Genomic DNA, 17555 nt, shown 5'->3' on the forward strand with positions numbered 1-17555 from the left:
TGGATGAAAGCTAGGCTTCTCACTTGCCTGTCTCCTTTCTAATTGCTCCATTAAGGTTCAGGCTTCACAGAGAAACGTCTTTTGGGAATATAAGCCAAAATGGCCATATCTTCTTATTAGGAGCGCACACTCACTTTTATCAGCTGTCTCTTAAGATGTCCAGGGTGTTGTTGGCACATCCCAGCACTTGGCAGCAGCAGGAGGAGCTCTGTGGGTTCAAAGCTAGCCTGGTCTACATAGTGATTTACAGCTGAGTCAGGGCAACATAGGAAAACCCTAAACCAACAAACAAAAGCAATCATGTGATCTAACAAGTCTGCCTTAGATATTGACTTAGCAGAAAAACTGACTGTCATTGTTCCTTCTCTGTCTGTCTGTCTGTCTGTCTGTCTCTCTCACTCTCAATGAGACAGCCTCAAATTCACTATGTTCTGAAGACCAGACTTCAACTTCTGATCCCCCTGCCTCATCCTCCCAAGTGTTAAGAGAAATGAATTATCATATTCAACTTTTTTTTTTAGGTAGAGTCTCAAATGTGTAGCTCAGGCTAGCCAGGCCTCTTCATCCTCTTGCTATAGCTTCCCACGTATTATAAGCATGAGCTATCAAGCCTGGTTATAATCTTTAATTGGATAAAATATTGCTTGCCCTTCATGGTACTAGATCTACATGAGACTATATACATAGCAGTTAGAGCAGTGCCTAGCGTGTCGTAAATACTCAGAATCTGGATTATAAAGCTGTTCTCATTTAACATCTCACAATGGCACAGAAGATAAAATCAACTCCCTATAATCTAGCATAATAATTCCTATGGACGCTTCAATTTCATAATTATTTTTCTTTTCCCCTGATAATTATTAACATTTCTCTTTCTGATAACTGGATAATGCCATGATCATTCCCCCTTTTGGAGTCTTGGTATTTGTTACCCCTTCAGCTTAGAAAGCTTTATTTTTGTAAAATTGTATTGTAAACTTTTTATTTAGTGTGTGTGTGTGTTTTGTGTGTGTGCGTGTGTTTTGTGTGTGTGTGGGGGGCATGTGTGCATGCGCCGTGTAGTGCATATGCACAAATGGTGTCAGAGAATGAGCCATGGGAGTCATTTCTCTCCTTTCATCAGGATGTCATGGTGAGTGCCATTATATGCAAGTCATTGTGTTGGCCCTTAGAATTTTGCACAAGGCATTCAAGAAGTCTTATTTTTTTAAACTTTAGTCTCAGATTGAAGAGCCCCTGTACAGTCCTTCCTTATCTACTTGTTGTGTTTGCTCATTGTCTGTTTCCTGTCAAGTCTAGGACACAAGAACATTTGCTGCCTTGTTCCCAGTTGTATCCTCAATTCCAACAATGGTAGAAGATAGCCAACAAATATTTTCCTTTATTATTCATGTTCTATTGTGCATTTGTTAAATATTTGCTGAAATAACGAACAAATGAATACTTTCTAATTTATATATGGTGGAGAGATAGCTGCTGAGGCTTATAAGCCCACTGGAAGAAAATGTGGAAAGGTAACTTAGAATTTCTATTTTTGAAAATACCAGAATGTAAATTCTGAGCAGATTAAGTAAATAGAAACACAAAAATTTAGAGTTGAAAAGAAGGTGTTAGCCAAACCCCGACACTCTTGCTGATGCCAAGAAGTACTTGCTCACAGGAGCCTCGTATGGCTGTTCCCTGAGAGGCTCTGCCAGCACCTGACTAATACAGATGCAGATACAGTCAACCATCAGACTGTGCCTGGGGACCCCAGTGGAAGAGCTAGGGGAAGGACTGATGGAGTTAAAGGGGATTGAAACTCCATAGGAAGAACAATATCAACTAACCTGACCACCCACAGCTCCCAGGGTCTAAACCACCAACCAAGGAGTACACATGGAGGGATCTGTGACTCCAGATACATATGTATCAGAAGATGGCCTTATCTGGCATCAATGGGAGGTAAGACCCTTAATCCTGTGGAGACTTGATGTCCCAGTATAGGGGGATGCTAGGAGTGGTGAGGCAGGAGTAGGTAGGTGGGTGGAGGAACACCCTCATAGAGGCAAAAGGGAAGGGGAATGGAATAGAAGAATTGTGGAGGGGAAACCAGGAAGGGGGATATCATTTGGAATGTAAACAAATAAAATGATAAATAAAAAAAAAGGTGTCAGCTAATTTTTTGTGTTTCTGAAGGAAGAGCACCTTTGAACCATGTCAGGGAATTTTGACAGTCCTCTTAAATGGCTCCTAAAGAAAGGGGTCTCCCTTCAGTCATGCCTTAACCTCCAAACTGGAAGGTTACCCTTGATTTGTAGCTTTAGATTACAACCAGACTCATGGCTTCCAGTAAGTAAAGTAGGATTTGTTATTCCTCGGGTTTTCAATGCACAGATTACTGCTGTATCTCTCTAGCTCAGCAGTTCTCAAACAGTGGGTTGCTCCCTCTCTCTGTTAGGGGTCACATATCGGGTATCCTGCATATCAGATATTTACATTCCAATTCATAAAGCAGCAAAATTACAGCTATGAGGTAGTAGTGGCAATAACTTTATGGTTGGAGGCCATCATAGCAGGAGGAACTGTATGAAAGGGTCACAGTGTCAGGAAGGTGAGAACCAATGACCCATCTGTCTTACACAGAAAGCCTTTCCCAACCAAAGCCTGGATTACAGAATGAATTCTGTCATGGTTATTTAAGTTTAACAGCTGTTGAAAAAGCCCTTCATTGAATTTTTAACAACAGAAAACGTAGACACACTTTCTACTAAGCCTTACCTTCGTTTGCAAATCAGGTACCACAAAGCAGATGCCAAAGCGAAGAATCCAATTCCCAGACTAATAGCACCAGCAGCCAGAAAATAGGTTAAGTTACTGAAGAAACCTATAGAAACACACGGAAAAAGGTCATTCCATGCACATGTATTCACAAACAGGTAAATTAATGAGGGAGTGTTTACAATGATACAGCATCTGTGACATTAAGACTGACCAAGGAATTGGGGAGCCTGCATTCTAGTCCTATATGGTCCAAATAAATGGGAAGACCTAGAGTTGGAGAACAACACAGGACACATCATAAAGAGAACTGGGAAAGCCCATAGGGATCTCACTTAAGAGATGGCAAAATTGAAGACCATGTAAAAGAAATAACGGAATTAAAGCTGTGCAGGAAGTTTTTAGTGTTCTGATTTTTTTCTATTTTCTTTGCTAGCAAACATCTCAATGTATATATAAAAAATAATTAAGAATTAAGAAATGGTGATGTAAGTAAAGTGAACCCTGATACACAAGCATTAAGGCAAAATGCAGAAAGCTTTCATAGACCAACCTAGGTATTTAACAACAGAGGTGGTGTGTGTGTGTGTGTGTGTGTGTGAAGTCACAGTCAGTGAAACTTTTCTAAGCCATCAAGAAGAGAAAAGCTATAACATATACAGGAAATGGAGGCAAATGGAGATAGACATATTAAGTGAATTAAGCTGGATCAGAAAGCCAACCATCTTGTGTTCTCTCATTTGTGACTCCTCTGTATAGAGACACAAAATCATGTATGGAGAAGTGAAGTTGTCTAGGGGACAGAGGAACTCATGGGGGGATGACAAAAGCAGGTAGTGAGCCACAGGGAACAAGCTCAACAAATAATATTTACTCACAAGGTAATTTTAAATTTCATTTTTATTTTATGTGTACAGGTGTTTTGCCTACATGCATGTCTGTGTACTGCTTGTGTGCCTTGAGCCTGCAGAGGCCAGAAGAGGGCACTGGATCCCCTGGAATTGGGATGGTTGTGAGCCACCATAGGGGTGCTAGGGATCAAATCTAGGTCCTTGAGAAGAGCAGCCAGTACCCTGGATTGCCATCTCTGCACCCATTATTTGTTTGTTTTAAAGGACTTTGTTAGTACCATGGGGGGATGTTTTTTTTTATTTTTAATTTCTTAAGTGATTTCTAGCTTCAAGATAGTGTCTCTCATATTGTAGCTTACTGAGTTTGAAAATATCTACATTCAGCCAGGCAGTAGTGATGCACACCTTTAATCCCAGCACTGGTGAGGCAGTGGCAGGAAGATTTCTGTGAGTTAGAGTCTAGCCTGGTCTACAAAGTGAGTTCTAAGACATCCAGGGATATACAGAAAAACATGTCTCAAAAAGCAAGCAAGCAAGCAAACAAGCAAACAAAACAAAATAAATCTACATTCTAGAATTATTAATATGGAGATTTTATGATAAAGCTATTTATCAAAGTGATATTTTAGATACAAAAAAGAAAAAAAAGAAAAAAAACTCTAAGTGACCCAGATTAGAAAGTCATTAAAGTAGAGAGCAGCAGAGGAGGTGAATCCCTGCGGCCATCTTCACTACCTGCAGGGGCAGAGAAGCATCACTAGGTACTGTATTGTCCTGAGCTTAAGATCTCTGGGGGTGCAAACCGCCAGTGGTCTGCCTGCACCCAGGACCTGAGCACATAGGGGGTTTGTCTGCTTGCCAGCCAGCCTGTCATGGGGCCTGTGTCCTACTTAGAGAGCAGCAGAGGGAGTGAATCCCCAAGGCCATCTTCGCTACCTGCAGGGGCAGAAAAGCATTACTAGGTACTGAATTAGCCCAAGCTTAAGATCTCTGGGGGTGCAAACTGCCAGGGGTCTGCCTGTGCCTAGGACCTGAGCTCATAGATGGTTCATTTGCCAGCCAGCCGTCGTGGGGCCTGTGTCCTACATGAGGATCAACAGAGGGAGTGACTCTCCACCTCCATCTTCGCTCCATGACAGAGCAGTCGGGGAACACCTGGTTCACTGAGACAACCCAAGTATAACATTGCTTGAGGCAAGACTCAGCAGGGCTCCAAAGGCACAAAAGAGGAAGGCAGCATATCAGCAATCTGTGCCAGAGGAAACCCAGTCTTCCAGTGTCTCGGAAATAACCTTAAAGGTCCATAGGATGTTGAAGCACCAGCCAGTGACAATAAGATCATCTAACAACAGTGAGAACCAGATGGCTAAAGGCAAACATAGGAACATTACTAACAGAAACCAAGGCATTATGGCAGCATCTGAACCCAATTCTCCAACAACAGATAGTCCTGGATACCCCAACACACCAGAAAAACAAGAATTGGATTTAAAAATCACTGGTCAGGATGCTGTTAGAGGAACACATGAAGGACATAAATAAATCTCTTAAAGAAATTCAGGAGAAAAATGATCAAAAGCTAGAAGCCCTTACAAGGGAAACACAAAAATCACTTAAAGAAATTCAGAAAAATATGGGTCATAAGTTAGTAGCCAATAAGGAGGAAATTCAAAAATCACTTAAAGAAATACAGGAGAACTTTGATCAACAGACAGAAGTCATGAAAGAGGAAACACAAAAATCTCTCAAAGAATTAGAGGAAAACACAAACAAGCAAGTGAAGGAACTGAGAAAAACCATCCAGGATCTAAAAACAGAAGTAGAAACAACTAAGAAATCACAAAGGTAGACAACTTTGGAGATAGAAAACCTTGGGAAGAAATCAGGGGCCATAGATACAAATATCAACAACAGAATACAAGAGATAGAAGAAAGAATCTCAGATGCCGAAGATACCATAGAAACCATGGACTCAACAGTCAAAGAAAATGCAAAATGCAAAAAGCTTGTAACCCAAAACATCCAGGAAATCCAGGACACAAAGAGAAAGCCAAACCTACGGATTATAGGCATTGATGAGAGTGAAGATTTACAATTTAAAGGGCCAGCAAATATCTTCAACAAAATTATGGAAGAAAACTTCCCTAACTTAAAGAGAGAGATGCCCATGAATATACAAGAAGCCTATAGAACTCCAAACAGACAGGATCAGAACAGAAATACTTCCCGTCACATAATAATCAAAACCCCAAATGTACTAACCAAAGAAAGAACACTTAGGGCAGTAAGAGAAAAAGGGCAAGGAACATATAAAGGAAGACCTATCAGAATTACACCAGACTTCTCACCAGAGACCATAAAAGCTAGAACATCCTGGGTGGAGCTCATGCAGATTCTAAGAGAACACAAATGCCAGCCAAGACTAATATACCCAGCGAAACTTTCAATCACTATAGATGGAGAAACCAAGATATTCCATGACAAAACCAAATTTACACAATATCTTTCCACAAACCCAGCCCTACAAAGGATAATAGGGGGAAAATACCACTACGAGGGAACCTACACCCTGGAAAAAGCAGGATATTAAACTTCTTTCATCAAACCCAAAAGAAGATAACCACACAAGTATAAAATTAACATCAAAAGTGATAGGAAACAATAAACACTACTCCTTAATAACTCTTAACATCAAAGGACTCAATTCCCCATTAAAAAGACATAGACTAACAGAATGGATACGTAAACAGGAACCTACATTTTGCTGCATACAGGAAACACACCTCAGTGTCAAAGAAAAAAACTACCTTAGAGTAAAAGGCTGGAAGACAATTCTACAAGCAAATGGTATCAGGAGACAAGCCGGAGTTGCCATTCTAATATCAGATAAAATTGACTTTCAACCTAATGTCATCAAAAGAGACGTGGAAGGACACTTCTTACTGGTCAAAGGAAAAATCCAACAAGAAGAACTCTCAATCCTGAACATCTATGCTCCAAATGCAAGGGCACCCACATTCATAAAAGAAACTTTACTAAAGCTCAAAGCACACATTGCACCTAACACAGTAATTGTGGGTGACTTCAACACTCCACTCTCCTCAGTGGACCTATCAGGAAAACAGAAACTAAACAGGGAGACAGTGAAACTAATTGAAGCTTTGGACCAATTGGATTTAACAGATATATATAGAACCTTTCATCCCAAAGCAAAAGAATATACATTCTTTCTCAGCACATCATTGTACCTTCTCCAAAATCGATCATATAGTTGGTCACAAGACAGACCTCAACAAATATAAGAAGATCGAAATAATCCCATGCCTCCTATCACATCGCTATGGAGTAAAAGTGGTCTTTAATAACAATAAAAACAACAGAAAGCCCACATACACATGGAAACTGAACAATACTCTACTCAATGATACCTTGGTTAAGGAAGAAATAAAGAAAGAAATCAAAGATTTTTTTAGAATTTAACGTAAATGAAGGCACAGCATACCCAAATCTATGGGACACAATGAAAACAGTGCTAAGAGGAAAACTCATAGCTTTGAGTGCCTCCAAAAAGAAATTGGAGAGAGCATACACTAGAAGCTTAACGGAACAATTGAAAGCCCTGGAACAAAAAGAAGCTAATTCACCCAGGAGGAGAAGAAGACAGGAAATCATCAAACTCAGGGCTGAAATCAATCAAATAGAAACTAAGAGAACCATACAAAAAATCAACAAAACCAGGAGCTGGTTCTTTGAAAAAATCAACAAAAAATCAACCCTTAGCCAGACTAACCAAAGGGCACAGAGACAGTATCCAAATTAACAAAATTAGAAATGAAAAGGGAGATATAACAGAAACTGAGGAAATCTGAAAAATCATCAGATCCTGCTACAAAAACCTGTACCCAAAACAACTGGAGAATCTGGAGGAAATGGACAATTTCCTTGACAGATACCAAATACCAAAATTAAATCAGGATCAAATAGATCATCTAAACAGACCCATAACCCCTAAAGAAATAGAAGGGGTCATAGAAAGTCTTCTGACCAAAAAAAGCACAGGATCAAATGGTTTTAGTGCAGAATTCTATCAGACCTTCAAAGAAGACTTGACACCAGTACTCTTCAAAGTATTCCACCAAAAAGAAACAGAAGGGACACTACCCAACTCCTTCTACGAAGCCACAATTACACTGATACCAAAACCACACAAAGATTCAACAAAGAAAGAGAATTTCAGGTTAATTTCCCTTATGCAAAAATACTCAATAAAATTCTTGCCCACTGAATCCAAGAACACATCAAAAAGATCATCCACCATGATCAAGTAAGCTTCATCCCAGGGATGCAGGGTGGTTCAATATGTGGAAATCCATTAATGCTATCCACTATATAAACAAACTCAAAGCCACATGATCATTTCATTATATGCTAAAAAAGCATTTGACAAAATTCAGCATCCTTTCATGCTAAAAGTCTTGTAAAGGACAGGAATTCAAGGCCCATATCTAAACATAGTAAAAGCAATATACAGCAAACCGGTAGCCAAAATCAAACTAAATGGAGAGAAACTTGAAGCAATCCCGCTAAAATCAGGGACTAGACAATGCTGCCCTCTCTCTCCATATCTTTTCAATATAGTTCTTGAAGTCCTAGCTAGAGCAATTAGACAACATAAGGAGGTCAAAGGGAAACAAATTGGAAAGGAAGAAGTCAAACTATCACTATTTGCAGATGATATGATAGTATACTTAAGTGACCCAAAACACTCTACGAGAGAACTCCTACAGCTGATAAACAACTTCAGCAAAGTGGCTGGTTACAAAATCAACTCAAGCAAATCAGTAGCCTTTCTATACTCAAAAGATAAGAAGACTGAGAAAGAAATTAGGTAAATGACACCCTTCACAATAGCCACAAACAGCATAAAGTATCTTGGGGTGACTCTAACCAAACAAGTGAAATACCCATATGACAAGAACTTCAAATCTCTGAAGGAAATCAAAGAAGACCTCAGAAAATGGAAAAAATCTTCCATGCTCATGGATTGGCAGGATTAATATAGTTGAAATGGCCATCTTGCCAAAAGCAATCTACAGATTCAATGTAACCCCCCCATCAAAATCCCAACTCAGTTCTTCATAGAGCTAGAAAGAGCAATTCTCAAATTCATCTGAAATAACAAAAAACCCAGGATAGCTAAAACTATTCTCAACAGTAAAAGAACTTCTGGGGGAAACAGTATCCCAGACCTCAAACATTACTACAGAGCAATAGTGATAAAAACTGCATGGTATTGGTACAATGTCAGGCAAGCAGATCAATGGAATAGGATTGAATACCCAGAAATGAACCTCACACCTCTGGTCACTTGATCTTTGACAAAGGAGCTGAAAACATCCAGTGGAAAAATGATAGCCTTTTCAACAAATGGTGCTGGTTCAACTGGAGGTCAGCATGCAGAAGAATGCAAATCGATCCATTCTTATCTCCTTGTACTAAGTTCAACTCCAAGTGGATCAAGGACCTCCACATAAAACCTGACACACTGAAACTAATAGAAAAGAAACTGGGGAATACCCTTGAGGACATGGGCACAGGGGAAAAGTTCCTGAACAGAACACCAATAGCTTACGCTCTAAGATCAAGAATCGACAAATGGGACCTCATAAAACTACAAAGTTTCTGTAAGGCAAAGGACACTGTCAAAAGGACAAAACGTCAACCAACAGATTGGGAAAGGATCTTCACCAACCCTAAATGTGACAAGGGCTAATATCTAATGTATACAAAGAACTCAAGAAGGTTGAACCCAGAGAACCAAATAACCCTATTAGAAAGTGTGGTACAGAGCTAAACAAAGAATTTTCACATGAAGAACTTCAGATGGCTGAGAAGCACCTTAAGCAATGTTCAACATCATTAATAATTAGGGAAATGCAAATCAAAACAACACTAAGATTTCACCTCACACCAGTCAGAATGGCTAAGGTCAAAAAATCAGGAGACAGCAGGTGTTGGCGAGGATGTGGAGAAAGAAGAACACTCCTCCACTGCTGGTGGGATTGCAAGATGGTGCAACCACTTTGGAAATCAGTCTGGCGCTTCCTCAGAAACCTGGGCATGACACTTCCGGAGGACCCTGCTATATCACTCTTGGGCATATACCCAGAGGATTCCCCGGCATGAAATAAGGACACATGCTCCACTATGTTCATAGCAGCCCTATGTGTAGTAGCCAGAAGCTGGAAAGACCCCAGGTGCCCCTCAATGGAGGAATGGATTCAAAAAATGTGGTGTATTTACATAATGGAGTACTATTCAGCCATTAGAAACAACAAATTCATGAAATTTTTAGACAAATGGATGGAGCTGGAGAACATCATACTAAGTGAGGTAACCCAGTCTCAAAAGATCAATCATGGTATGCACTCACTGATAAGTGGATATTAGCCTAGAAACTAACCCAAGATATAATCCACATATTAAATCATGTCCAAGAAGAATGGAGGAGTGGCCTCTGGTTCTGGAAAGACTCAGTGCAGCAGTATAGGGGAATACCAGAACAGGGAAGTGGGAAGGAGTAGATGGGGGGAAAGGGGGAGGGAAGAGGACTTATGTGACTTTCGGGGAGTGGGGAGCCAGAAAAGGGGAAATCATTTGAAATGTAAATAAAGAATATATCGAATTAAAAAAAGAAAGTCATTAAATAAGTTACATGTGAGAAATAGTGTTAAATGAGGGCAGACTTCCTCAGTATCAGCACTGTAGAACTTTAGGATTACATACTTTTTATAAAAAGATATTTCTTAACTGGGCTGTGGTAATGCACAGAGAGAATTCTAGGACAGCCATTGCTACACAGAGAAATCCATGTGTACTGAAATTTCAGCAACCCTAGCACATGATAGTTAGCAATACATCAAATTTATGACAGCCATTATCTCTGGGTGAACACGACTAAGGAAGAAATACAAACTGACTTTAATGTTTTGTGTAAGATACATGGTTTATGACAAAATAAAAGGTCGGTTAGGAGACTGTTTGGGTGTTTGTTATTATCCTTTTTTTTTCTACTTCATTCTTTTGAATTTTCTCTACTATCTAAACATTGTAAAAAATAGTGTTCTAAGTTTTGAAACCAAAAAGGTGAACAACAAAAAATAAATAAGGAAAAGCATCAATGGGCTGTCTCTGGGCACAGGCTTATAGAAACTTTTCTAGGTATCAAATTCTTCCAGTGCTAGAGCGCCTGCCTCGCATACATCCCGGGGTAGTCTCCATCAATAGAAAAAAAATAGAGACTCAGAGAAAGAATAACATAATCAACAAGTTTACATTAAAGCATAAATTAACATATTAAAATGAAGAAAGAACACACAAAAGTTGAAATAAAAAAATGCTGTCAAAAGGACACATGCTCCAAGATGTTCATAGCAGCCTTATTTATAACAGCCAGAAGATGGAAAGAACCCAGATGTCCCTCAACAGAGGAATGGATACAGAAAATGTGGTACATTTACACAAAGGAGTACTACTCAGCAATTAAAAACAATGAATCTAGCATTGGAGGGGAATATAAGGACAGAGAAAAAAAGGAGGGAAGTGATTGGAGAATGGATGGAGAGAAGAAGGTTTATGGGACATATGGGGAGGGGGGGATCTGGGAAAGGGGAAATAATTTGGAATGTAAACAAAGAATATAGAAAATAAAAATATTAAAAAAAACAATGAATTCATGAAATTTTTAGGCAAATGGATGGAACTAGAAAATGTCACCCTGAGTGAGGTAACCCAATCAGAAAAGAACACACATGGTATGCACTCACTGATAAGTGGCTATTAGCTAAGAAGTTTGGAATACCCAAGATACAATTCACAGACCACATGAGCTCAAGAAGGATAGACAAAAGTGTGTATACTTCAGTCCTTCTTAGAAGGAGGAACAAAATACCCATGGTAGGAAATAATATTTCATACCTAGGTGTGACCCTGACGAAGCAAGTGAAGGGTCTATATGACAAGAACTTTAAGCCTCTGAAGAAAGAAATCGAAGAAAGTCTCAGAAGATGGAAAGATCTCCCATGTTTATGGATTGGCAGGATCAATATAGTAAAAATGGCCATCTTGCCGAAAGCAATCTACAGATTCAATGCAATCCCCATCAAAATTCCAAATCAATTCTTCATAGATCTAGAAAGAACAATTCTCAAATTCATCTGGAATAACAAAAAACCCAGGATAGCAAAAACTTCTCCACAACAAAAGATAATCTGGAGGAATCACCATCCCTGACCTCAAGCTCTATTGCAGAGCGATAGTAATAAAAACTATTTGGTATTGGTATGCAGACAGGCAGGAAGATCAATGGAATAGAATTGAAGATCCAGAAAAGAACCCACACACACGGTCACTTGATCTTTGATAAAGGAGCTAACAAATGTGCTGGATCAACTGGAGGTCTGAACCAGAAAAATGCAAATCGACCCCTTCTTACTTCCTTGTTCAAAGCTCAAGTCCAAGTGGATCAAAGATCTACACATAAAACCAGACACACTGAAGCTTATAGAGGAGAAAGTGGGGGTGAATCTTGAACACATGGGCACAGGGGAAAAGTTCCTGAACAGACACCAATTTTGCCCTAAGAACAAGAATCGACAAATGGGACCTCATAAAACTGCAAAGCTTCTGTAAGGCAAAGGACATAATTAATAGGACAAAACGACAACCAACAAATTGGGAAAAGATCTTTACTAACCCTACATTCGATAGAGGGCTAATATCCAATGCATACAAAGAACTCAAGAAGTTAGTCTCCAGAGAATCAAATAATCCTATTAAAAAATGGGGTGCAGAGCTAAACAGGGAATTCTCAACTGAGGAAACTCAAATGGCTCTAAAGCACCTAAAGAAATGTTCAGCATCCTTAGTTATCAGGGAAATGCAAATCAAAACAACACTGAGATTCCACCTTACACCAGTCAGAATGGCTAAGATGAAAAACTCAGGGGACAGCAGATGCTGGAGAGGATGTGGGGAAAGAGGAACACTTCTCCATTGTTGGTGGGATTGCTAGCTGATAAAACCACTCTGGAAATCAGTTTGGCAATTCCTCAGAAAATTAGACATAGTCCTGTGGACCCAGATATACCACTCCTGGGCATATACCCAGAAGGTGCTCCTACATGTAATAAGGACACATGCTCCACTATGTTCATAGCTGCCTTATTTATAACAGCCAGAAGCTGAAAAGAACCCAGATGTCCCTCAACAGAAGAATGGATACAGAAACTATGGTATATATACACACAATGGAGTACTATTCAGCTATTAAAAGAAAAAAAATAACTGAAGAGAGAGGGAGAGAGAGAGAGAGAGAGAGAGAGAGAGAGAGAGAGAGAGAGAGAGAGAGAGAGAGAGAAAGGACCTTGCCGGGCAGTGGTGGCGCACGCCTTTAATCCCAGCACTTGGAAGGCAGAGGCAGGCAGATTTCTGAGTTCGAGGCCAGCCTGGTCTACAGAGTGAGTAGGTAGGTCTACAGAGCCCAGGACAGCCAGGGCTACACAGAGAAACCCTGTCTCAAAAAAACAAAACAAAAAAAACCCGGAAAACAAAAAAACAAAACAAACAAACAAAAAAAAACAAAACAAGAGAAAGGGCCTTGTCATGCAGTTCTAAGCTGATTTTGTTATGAAGACAATAAAAATCACAAGCTTTTACTCAAAATATAAAGAAATGGAATTAAAAAGAGAGAGATTGAGAGAAAGAGAAAAAGGGAGGGGGGAGAAAGAGACCCAAGAGAACTCAAATTCATTACATTGAATCAGCAGTTACAAAAAGTTTTCCCCAAAGAAATTGGTGGTCCCCAAAATGTTACAATGTCTACTCTGTACCCGTAATGAGCATTCCTTATCTTATACAAGTTCTTCCAGAGAACAGAAAGAGATTTCTGGCTGTTCCTCCAAACACATTTTCTTCTCTGTAGGCAACACTAGACTGTCTCACCATTGGGTGAAGCCATGTGATAGAGTTCTGGGCAATGGACTCTGAGTGTAATGATGTCATAAAAACTTTCTGAAGTTCTTTCTTCCTAACTGTGAGGGGATGAAGGTGATCCCCATGGAAACTGTGGAAGTCACCAGTTGATAGCAGCAATCTACTACATCTAATTGACATCATAGAAAATTCAGCCTCACAAGAGCTCACATTCTCTGTAAGGTTGTGTTCTATATTCTCCAACATGGGAAACAGTTGGAAAATAGTAAATTTGGAAATGATCCCTTCTGAAATAATTCATGGGCAACAAGAAATCACAGGGAGATACAGAAAAATATTTTTAATGAGTACAATGAAATATGACATCAAGGTTTGTGAGGTACTATGCAAACAATACTCAGAGACTAGAATTGACCTCTTTTTCCCCTTCCCCATGAGGGAAAAACTCTTTAGATGTCTAAAATTATTGATGCCAAGCATAGTGGCTCATACTTTAAATCTTAGAACATGAGAGGCAGAGGTAGGTGGATCTTTCTGCATTCAAGGCCAATACAGTCTATGTAAGTTCCAGGACAACTAGATCTGTATAGAGAGGCTTTGTCTCAAAAACAACAATAACAACAACAACAACAACAACAACAAAAAAGAAATGTCGATCCATTAATATAGATTCTTGAAAAGACCAAAGTTTCATTCTTAGTGAATTATAGCTATAGATTCCATAGGTTAAAAGCTCATGTGAAAGAGGCTCTAAAAATAAATCATGGTTTCTCTCATACTTCTGCTTTGTCTGTTGTTTTGGGTTTTTTTTTTTTATTTGTTTGGTTTCCCTTTTCTTTTCCACACAGTATTTCTGTGTAGTCCTAGCTTAGACTCAGAGAGCTGCTTGTCTCTGGCTACCCAGTGTTTTTAATGTGAATGAACTCATGTGAACTATATAGACATTTAATGAGTTCCTTCTGCTGGTCGCTGTGAATATTCTTCCTTCCTTCCTTCCTTCCTTCCTTCCTTCCTTCCTTCCTTCCTTCCTTCCTTCCTTCCTTCCTTCCTTCCTTCCTTCCTTCCTTCCTTCCTTTCTTTCTTTCTTTCTTTCTTTCTTTCTTTCTTTCTTTCTTTCTTTCTTTCTTTCTTTCTTTCTTTCTTTCTTGTTTTTTTGTTTTTTTTGAGACAGGGTTTCTCTGTATAGCCCTGGCTGTCCTGGAACTCACTCTGTAGACCAGGCTGGCCTCGAACTCAGAAATCTGCCTGCCTCTGCCTCCCAGAGTGCTGGGATTACAGGCATGCGCCACCACCTCCCGGCTTCTTTCTTTCTTGATAACATGTTCAATGCCATCTACTTACTGCTTATAATTTTAGAACTATTTGTCTCATACTTTCAAATATGCCTTTGCTATCAGTCTTTGTTTCGTTTGTCTGAGACAGTGTCTCACTATGAAGCTCTAGTTGGCATGTGTAGACTAGGCTGTGTAGACTAGGCTGGGAATCACAGAGATCCACTTGATCTCCACTTGACTTTGATTTGAGAGTGCTGGAATTAAAGGTGTTTGCCACCACCCCTGGTTAGAAATCTTTTTTTATTATTAAAAAATGTACATGACTATATGTGGATCAGAATGTATGTATGTATATCATGCGTGTGTGCAGGTATCTACAGGCCAGATGAAGGTGTCAGATCCTCTGGAGCTGGAATTACAGGTGGTTGTAAGCCACAGGCAGGGTATGGGTATTGTGAATCAAACCCAGATCCTCTTACAAGAGCAGCAAGTATCTTACCTGTGAGCATTTCTCCAGTCCCCAAATTCTATAAATCTTATATTACATTGACTGGGTAACAAGAAGGAGGAAGGAGAGAGGCCCCTGGTCCTGGAAAGGCTCAATGCAGCAGTGTAGGGGAATACCAGGACAGGGAAGTGGGAAGGGGTTGATTGGGGAACAGGGGGAACGGGGAAGCGGGCTTATGGGACTTTTGGGGAGGGGGGATCCAGAAAAGGGGAAATCATTTGAAATGCAAATAAAGAATATATCTTATAAAAAAGGAAGAAACAAAAAGAACATTGACTGGGTAAAAATTTAAGCTCATATAATACAATATTTGATCCTTCCTTCTTATAATGATTCTTCAATAACTCTAGGCAGCCTTTGCCTGAACTTATAGCCAGCACTAAGATTTTTTATTGAGGATATATTTTCACAGTTCACCAAATTGTTCCTCAATTAAATCAAACACCTTTAATACTAGCACTCATAAAGTTCTTCATGAAAAATGAAAAAAAATCCCAAAAAGAAGAATGTGTTGGCTAAACATGATGGTCCAAGCCTTTAGTCCCAGCAGTCAGGCCTCTGTGAGTTCAAGGCCAGCCTTGTCTACATAGTGAGTTCTAGGTGAGTCAGAACTACATAGTGAAACCCTGTCTCCAAAAGAAGAGGAGAGGGAAGAGGAGGAGGAAGAGGAGTGGTTGACATGTTTCCTTTCACATTTTGCCTTGTAGAAGGCTGAGTTCAGTTTTACTTTAAAAATCATTTATTATGCACATTTCTATTTTATAAAGTATGCTGATAATCTTACATCTTGACTTCTTACTATATTTTTAAATATTATTTTTAAGATTTATTTATTTATTTTATGTATGTGAGTACACTGTAGTTGTCTTCAGACACAACAGAAGAAAGCATCAGATCCCATTACAGATGGTTGTGAGCCATCATGTGGGTGCTGGGAATTGAACTCAAGACCTCTGGAAGAGCAGTCAGTTCTCTTAACCAATGAGCCACCTTTCCAGCCCCTTCTTATTTTCTTTAAGTTTGGTTATATTCCAGACATAAAGAGCATTAGTGACTGTGGAGATGGCTCAGTTGATAAGGTGCTCACTACACAAACCAGAAGGACCTGGGTTTGGATTTCAGCATCCATATGAAAAGCAGAGTTCTTCAGTATGCACCTGAAGTTCCAGCACTATGGTGGCAGAGACAGGGGAGTCCCTAGGGCTTGCTGGCTAGCCACTCTAGCCAATAAACACGCTCCAGGTTCAGTGAGAGACTCTATCTCAAAAATTAAGGCAGATAATCATTGAGGAAGATACTCTATATTAATGTCTGGCTTCCACATGCACTTGTGGGTACACACACACAGACACACAAACACACACAGAAACACCTGCACTCACATGTGCAGACAAAGGAGCATGTATGTACACATACAACCATGCAAAGAATATCATGTGTTAGAGACAATGTTCTAGGTTTCCCATCATAGATCAGAAAAAAGAGCTTAATATTTTACTAGGACCAAATCAATATTTCTACTTATAGAAAATACTTTCCATTTTCCAAATATAATTTACATTTCCAAATGTAAATAGTTTCCTTCTTCAGATCTATGTTTTCATTTGTAATCTGGGTAGCTAATTTCATCTGAAGTAATCAATCTAGACATGACATTAAATCTTAGCACAAACAAGTCTTATAATGTATGTCAAGAAAATAAAAACAACTCTGCCATACAATAAAAGTCTGGACAAAAACAAAAACAAAAACATTCTTTTTTTTTTTTTTTGGTTTTTGGATTTTGTTTTTTTCAAGACAGGGTTTCTCTGTATAGCCCTGGCTGTCATGGAACTCACTCTGTAGACCAGGCTGGCCTCAAACTCATTAACCTGCCTGCCTCTGCCTCCCAGAGTACTGGGACTACAGGCGTGTGCCGCCGCCGCCGCCACCACCACCCAGCTAAAATATTCTATTTTCAATAATCAAAAATATTAACTGCAATAAACGAAAATGACAGAGAAGTTTCTCTGGTCAAAAAAAATGTAGCTGTCATTGAAGATTTTCCAGAGAATGACTCTCCCACCCCCCACCCCCTGCCCCCTCTCTCTCTCCTAGAAGCTAGTCAGCTTAGTAGGAAATGCTCTGAGCTGAATCCTGATTCTGCATCTTGACCTCAGGGAGATAAAA

At 39.5% G+C, this 17555-nt stretch overlaps 1 protein-coding gene across 1 annotated transcript in view; it reads right to left on the minus strand.

Annotated features, from left to right (window-relative positions):
* C3H1orf185 (chromosome 3 C1orf185 homolog) overlaps positions 1-17555 on the minus strand; it is a 65606-nt gene that overhangs the window by 12122 nt on the left and 35929 nt on the right. Inside the window, exon 4 of the mRNA XM_052175821.1 lies at positions 2761-2866. Coding sequence (XP_052031781.1) covers positions 2761-2866 — 106 coding nt within the window. The remainder of the gene's footprint in view (positions 1-2760; positions 2867-17555) is intronic.

The sequence above is a fragment of the Apodemus sylvaticus genome, chromosome 3 (genome assembly GCF_947179515.1).
Source record: "Apodemus sylvaticus chromosome 3, mApoSyl1.1, whole genome shotgun sequence".
Lineage (NCBI taxonomy): Eukaryota > Metazoa > Chordata > Mammalia > Rodentia > Muridae > Apodemus > Apodemus sylvaticus.